General features: G+C 52.5%; 1 protein-coding gene across 1 annotated transcript; it reads left to right on the top strand.

The window, feature by feature from the left end:
* Positions 1-1,229: 1,229 nt before the first annotated feature.
* On the top strand, positions 1,230-6,063 carry LOC103189801 (carboxy-terminal domain RNA polymerase II polypeptide A small phosphatase 1; the record flags this gene model as incomplete). Its single annotated transcript, XM_042336172.1, has 7 exons — positions 1,230-1,311; positions 3,014-3,105; positions 3,447-3,545; positions 4,088-4,144; positions 4,732-4,824; positions 4,930-5,115; positions 5,348-6,063. Coding segments are annotated over 7 exons (735 nt in total), but the record flags the coding sequence as incomplete, so codon positions are not given.
* Positions 6,064-7,348: the final 1,285 nt, after the last annotated feature.

The raw sequence follows: 7,348 nt of genomic DNA, 5'->3' as shown, positions 1-7,348 counted from the left end.
GGATGCATCCCAGAGTGTTGCACAGAACCCCCTTAAACACAGTGATGCACCCAATCCTCCATGACAGACAGTGACACATGACAACACACACCATTTACTCAATCCTGCGTGAACCATCACACCTGTGGGAGTGATGCCAGGACATTAATCAGCTCTATTTAGGAGTTAGACATCCTGCACCCCCGCATCTTCTCCGCAGCCCCCACCAGACCGTGTCACACCTTTCACTTCTCTGCTGCCACCCCCCAAAACCGTGACCCACCTTCCAGGTCCAGGACAGCCAGCACAGCCGAGCTGCGGGCTTCCCCCAGTCGGTTGCGGGCGATGCAGGTATAGACTCCGGCATCAGCAGGCTTGCAATCCCGGATCCACAGCGCTCCGTACTCTTCACACTCCTGCCCCACCGGCCACTTGTTCTTGAACCAGCTGAGGGCTGGCGTGGGGCTGCCAGTCACCGCCACCTTCAGCCTGATGTCACAGCCTGTGCCAATGGCTGCGTTCTTCATCTTCCTCAGGAAGGTTGGTGGCTGGAAGAGTTCTGCCATCGCCTGCCCCCTGGGCCTCTCCGGAGGGGGTTTGGGCATTGCCAGGCTGCCAGGCCCTCTGCCCACCTCCTCACTGCCCTTCCTGAGGGTCACTCGTGCCTCTGCTCTGTGCATGGCGCCCGGATCTCCACACTCAGCCCTCAGGGAACAGGACTAAACAAGCAGCTGATCAAAGTTTGGAGAAGGTTTGAAACTTTGATCTGGCGGCGGGGAGGGCAGAGGAGGAGAGATAACATAAACCTCAATAATCCGCTAAGGGAACAGACTGGAAAAGCGTAAAAGGATTCGAAACGCAAAAGCCAACGTTTTGCAGCAGAGGACAGGAGTGAGTGACTGGGGCCAGGAATAGCGGTGACAGAGCTGAGGACAGATTCCCGGGGAGGGATTACACAGCGGCTCAGCTCTCCAGCCTGCGGGGGCTGACGGCAACTCTCCACCGCCGGTTTCTTTTCTTATTATTCAGCGTTTCTGTAACTTATTGGATTTGTTCCCCATATGCTGTTTGCGGCGGCTGGAGGCTGAGCCATTGCTGTCCCCGTGTCGCTCCGTCCCTGTCCCTGTCCCAGCCTCCAATCCACCAGAGCTCAGCCCCCAACCCACAGAGCCCCGCCCCCAACCCACGGAGCCCAACCCGCTATAGACTGGGCTTGACCCTGGGGTTGGCAACTTTTATGTGTGCTTTGATACTGGGGCCGATCGTGGAGCTGGGGCTATGGCTCTGGGGCTATTGGCTACGGAGCTACACTTGGTTGCTGGGACTATGGGGGTAAGAGGTTGACTCTGGGGCTGGACTGGCAGCTTCATCTGTGTCCTGGTACTGAGGTTGGGGCTATTGGCTACCGGACCAGTTTTGGTGCTGGGGCTGACGTTGGGGCTATAGGGTTGAGGTTGGCTAATGTTGGTACCTTTACCTGCGCTCTGGTGCTGAGGTTGGGACTGTGGGGCTGATGTTGGGGCTAAGGTTGGTGTTGAGGGTCAGGCTGCCTGGCGTTGGCAGCTTTCTCTGTGCTCTGGTGCTGAGGTTGGGACGGGGCTGATGAGGTTTACTCTGGGGCAGTGTTAGCAGCTTTATCTGCTGCTGTTTGTGAGAGCGTCACAATGGATGAAGCTGAGCCGCTCCCTCACCATCGCGGCTCTTCAGCTTCAGCAGCGCATGAACTGAGCGCAAGTGCAGGTCGCCACCGGCTCAGAGCTGCCCCGGGCCCGACCCACAGCGCAGCGGGAGGGAGGGAGGGAGGGAGGGAGGGAGGGAGGGAGAGGCCCGGCCCGGAGCCCTCCCGGAGCTGGGGGGGGGGGCGTGGGCTGAGCGCTTCCCGGGGCCGGACCTTGAGCAAGAGTCGAGTCCATGCGGTGAGCTAACCGCGCCCCAGCCGCTCAGCCCGGGACAGCGACCGCCTCATGGACATCTCGTCCATCTCCACCCAGGTCACTAAAGAGGGGGAGGCGTTGCGCCTGGAGCAAGGTAACTAGTGTAACTAGGCATGGGATCACAGGATATCCAATGTAACCAGTAATAGAACCACAGAAAACGTGTATAACTCGCAATGAAACAACGCGGTAACTAGTTGAACTAATAAGATATCCACAGGATAACTGGTGCAACTAGTAATGGAACCACTGGAAAACAGTGTAACTAGAAATGGGAACACATGTAATTTGTAACTAGTAATGGAACCACAGGTAAAAGTATAACCAGTAATAATGTAACTAATAACCTTAAAACCACAGAAGTTTACACACAGAAGCCCAATTGGCCAAACCACCGATTCCCCGGATCATCTCAGTACATCTCCTCTGCGCCCCCCTATAGCCTTCAGGTTTTTCCTAAAGTGGGGTGACCAATACTGGACATGATATACCAGCTGTGGTCTAACTAGTGATTTATATAGGTTTAGCATTGCCTCTTTGCTTTTATATTCTTTACCCGTATTTATAGTCCAGGATCCCATTAGTTTTTTTGACAGCTTTGTTCACCCGCCTTCCCACCATTAAGGATTTATGTACATTAATTACCGGGTCCCTTTGCTTTTCCACTCGCACATTTGTCTGCATTAAATTTAATTTGCCATCTCTCCGCCCAATCAGCTCATGTATCCCTAAAGTTGCTTACAATCATCATTTTGTTAGCTACACTTGCTTCATTTGCATTGTTAGCTGCACTCCCTTTTATGTCATCTGCTAACTTATAAATGGTGCCCTTAATACCAGAATCCAGATCATTTATATAGAGAAAAGCAGTAGTTGACCACAACTTACTCCATCCCGAAAGTGCAACTGGGACCAATGCAAATATAACCGGAACAACAGGGGAAAGTGTGTGAAACGTCTTCTGTGCAGGAAGTGGGCTCCAGGACTTGGGAGGAATCTCCTGGTCTGAGGCTCAATCAGTGCAGCAACTGTGCCAAACGGCACTCTTGGCAATAGCTGCGACCACAGATCACTCTCAGCCCTCTCTCTCTCTTCATCAGGTGCTCAGTTCCAGTACAGCCCAAACCTGCCGCGTCGTGGAATCCTTTATAATCTACTCTGTTGTTTCTACTGTAAAGATGCTGATAAGTTGGTTAGTATCAATGCTACGCTTCCATTGGGCCAGGCAGGGTCCAGCGGACCTGGGGGACGGGGTTGTCTGTGTGTCTCTGTGTTTATCAGTAATTTCCACGTGAACTCTGGACCTGACTTTCTGTCTCCGGTGATTTCCTACAGTACCGCCCTCTGTCAGCAGGTGGCGGAGCTGCACTGTGTGGAGCACCTTTCACGTCTCAAAGCACTTCACAGGATACACTGTAAAGGGTCTGGTTCCTGCTGTTTGCCCCCGGGGGGGGGGGGGCGCTCAATTCAGGTGTTTACTGGGGGTGAGGAGCTGATTCCTGTGTACCTGATGCAGGTTTTCCCTCTCTGCAGCCAGTCAGAAAGCTACTCCCAAACAAGAAGTTTCAAGATCGTGAAAAGAAATGTCTGGTGATAGATTTAGATGAGACTTTAGTACATAGTTCATTTATGGTAAGCATTTGCAAGTCAGCAACAGAGAAAAGCTCCCTCTGCACTGTCCGTCCACACTCCCGGGTCAGGGTTAGAGACACAGTAAAGCTCCTCTGCACTGTCCGTCCACACTCCCGGGTCAGGGTTAGAGACACAATAAAGCTCCTCTGCACTGTCCGTCCACACTCCCAGGTCAGGGTTAGAGACACAATAAAGCTCCTCTGCACTGTCCGTCCACACTCCCAGGTCAGGGTTAGAGACACAGTAAAGCTCCTCTACACTGTGTGTCCACACTCCCAGGTCAGGGTTAGAGACACAATAAAGCTCCTCTACACTGTGTGTCCACACTCCCAGGTCAGGGTTAGAGACACAGTAAAGCTCCTCTACACTGTGTGTCCACACTCCCAGGTCAGGGTTAGAGACACAGTAAAGCTCCTCTACACTGTGTGTCCACACTCCCAGGTCAGGGTTAGAGACACAGTAACGCTCCCTCTACACTGTGCGTCCACACTCCCAGGTCAGGGTTAGAGTTTGTTGACTGCTTTGTTCTTTCTGTCCTGCAGCCTTTGAGCAATGCAGATTTCATTGTTCCCATAAAGATCAACAACACTATACACTTGGTAAGAGACGATCAATCTCAGCTCCACAGCCGCAGCCTCCCTTTCCCTCCAGCACATACAAATATGCCTGATGTCCTGCAGCCGTAGCCCTGTAGTGGAGCTTGTTCCATTGTGCCCCCAGTCCCAGCAAGGGTACAGTTTCTGAGCGAGTGCTGGTGTGAGTCTGAGCCCAGTGTCCTAACAACTAGGACCACCCTACCTATTAGGGCTTTGGCTTGCACAGTTAACAAGAGCTAAGTAGGATAATGATGACTCCCTGCCCGCAGTGACTGGTCTGTCCTTCCAGATCCTGCCTATGAGTCAGGCTGGGTTGTCATCAACAGTCCTGCGGACCCATCTTACTCAGAAACCAGACACAGAGGACTGGCTCGATTCCAACATTCCGTTGCCAAACATGTCACCTTGGAGCCAATTGAACCCAGAGGAGATCTCGCTGCCCCCCTCCTCCTCCCCCACCCCCACCGAGGATAGTCCCAATGAACCCAGCCTCCTCACTCCCCTTTACTTAATCTCAATGGACAGAACCCTTTCCGTGCACTGGTGTGTTACAGGTGATGAGTGTGTCACAGCACTGTCATGTGTTACAGGTGTATGTGCTGAAGCGGCCGCACGTGGATGAGTTCTTAAAACGAGTGGGGCAGCTGTTTGAGTGTATCCTGTTCACTGCTAGCCTCGCCAAGGTACGTTCCCATACACCCCACCCCTGACACTCACCTACACTTCCACATTCCCACCTTAGCCTCATCGCTCACCCTCAGACTAACCTGTTTGCCATTGCTCTGCAGTACGGTGACCCTGTGGTGGATGTGCTGGACAAATGGAACACTTTCCGCAGCCGGCTGTTCCGGGAGGCCTGTGTGTATCACCAGGGCAGCTACGTAAAGGACCTGAGCCTGCTGGGCCGCAATCTAAACCGTGTCATCATTATCGACAATTCCCCATTGTCCTATATCTTCCACCCGAACAACGCTGTACGTTACTGCGCTTCGCCACGTGTAACCGCACGTCACAAATGTAAACACGTCCCTGCGCTTTACCACATTTAACCACACGTCACTACATACAACTGTCGTGTCCCGACCTCACCAACCTCCAACTCTCCATTGGGTGGGGAGGGCCACAGTGGGAGCAGCACGGTGGGGGGGGATTGTTCATATATGGGTGTGGACATCTCTGCTGCTCTTATACTTTCTCCTTCTCCAGATTCCCGTCACTTCCTGGTTTGATGACATGTATGACACTGAGCTCCTGGACATTCTCCCTTTGCTCGAGAAACTCGCCGTCACTGACGACATTTACCAAGTCCTGCAACAACACCAGGACAGCTAGTGCCTCACCGGGGCCCTGCCCTTGCCACCGCTGGCCCTTGCTAGGACACAGCATGATGTTTATAAATTATCTACAGTTGTTGCCGTGCCAGGCTGCAGTGACACTTTGCTATGTGTGATTGTGGGGGGACGGGGTGGTGGTTGAGGAGGTGTGGATGCATCTCACTGTGTTGCTGAACTGCGGCTGCAGTTACCAATATCATACAGAAAGACACTCCACGTCGCCTTTTCTTCTGAAGCTAGTGATTCACACATACACACGCTCACATGCTCAGTCGCACTCACTCATACACTTTCTCATGCTTTCTCCCACACGCTTGCTCACTTCCTCACACTCGCTAACTCAGGAGCAGGGTTGGATAAGGAGGTGGCAGGTTGAAGGGTGAGATCTGCTGGGAGCCACTGAGGACTGAGATGATGGGCGGGTGGGGTTTGGTGTGGGGGAGGATGTGAACAGCAGTTTAGGATGTTTAAAGTGTAAAAATGGTCCATGAGGCCCATGTCTCTTGTCACCACGGTAACTGCTGTATTGTCAAACTGCCCTCCCTGACACGTTTCCCCCCCACACACTGCCCCGCAGGGGGCACTCTCCCCCACACACATGTACACATACTTCCTCCCCCCCCACACACACAGAACTTTCTCTGTCACAAGAGAATGTGAGGGGAATTAAGGGGGTCATGAGGGGGCAAAGGACAGGAAAAAGGGACTTAAAGGATTGCTCTAGATGGAGTGGCACAGACATGATGGGCTAAATGGCCGCCTTCTGTGCCATAAATTTCTGTTTCTTTCTGCCTCTCTCCTTTGTCTATCCTCCACCCAGCTCTTCTCTCAGCCGTTCCAAGGTCTATTTTCTTATTCTACTGTAATCACTTCCTCGGGTAAAGTGCGAGTGTTGAGTTGTATGTTTTGGACTGGAGCCAGGAACTAATTGAAGCAAGTTTTAAAAAAAACTTCTACTCAGCGCATTGCGAGGGCATCAAATGACTTCCTGATTCCAAGCTCGACAGAGTCTGATCAATATCAGAGAGAGAAAATAAGGGAAGATGGATGGATAGAGAATGAGCAGAAGGAGAGAGAAAATCGGGGGGGCGGGGGGTAGGGGGAATGGATGGAAAGTGAAGCTTCTGCTTTATGAACTGTGCAGGACAATAAAAACTGGGTTTATTTTAATGAAAGATTTGATGGTTTAACATTTTGGGGAAATTCAGGTGAAGCCCGGCTCAGTTGGTAGCACTTTAACGTCGGAGATGCTGTCCTGATGAGACATTACACCTCACTCCCAGCCAGAGCCCTGTTCAGGCAGATGTCAGGGAAAGAGACTCTCACTTGGTCTCCTGCTGATATTACCCCGATAAAATCACTCACTCCTTCATGGCTGTTTGTGGACGTTGCTGTGCGCAAACTGGTGGCTGCGTCACCCCCAAAACAGTCACTAGACCAGCACTGGTAGAGCCCGAGCTGCTGCTTCTGAGCCTCTGCAAGTCTGCAAAGGCGTTTCTTGTTCAAAGGTTCTGCTGTTTCATTGTGATGAGACACTGCTCACCCTTCCACCCTGACCCTCACTCCTCAAACCCCCCACACATACACCCTGACCCTCACTTCTCACCCTTCCCCACCACACACACCCTGACCCTCACACATCGCCCAGGCCCCAGGATTCATGTGCCATAGGAGACGTGTCAGATAGAAAGATGGGATTACACATGGTTACATGGTGTGAGTGTGTTTGGGAGGGGGCGATGTTGGTGGGTGCTTGGAGTTGGTGAGGAAGGAAGATGCAATATGATGGTGGGGGAGGGGGTGACGTGCCAGATGACTCTGGGTGCGCTGCCAGCTGATTAGCCGTGCTGGTAATTTGTGAATCTTTACACAA

This window comes from Callorhinchus milii, unplaced genomic scaffold, assembly GCF_018977255.1.
Source record: "Callorhinchus milii isolate IMCB2004 unplaced genomic scaffold, IMCB_Cmil_1.0 Scaffold6, whole genome shotgun sequence".
NCBI classification, from domain to species: Eukaryota; Metazoa; Chordata; class Chondrichthyes; order Chimaeriformes; family Callorhinchidae; genus Callorhinchus; species Callorhinchus milii.
This window is presented reverse-complemented; position numbering and strand designations above follow the sequence as displayed.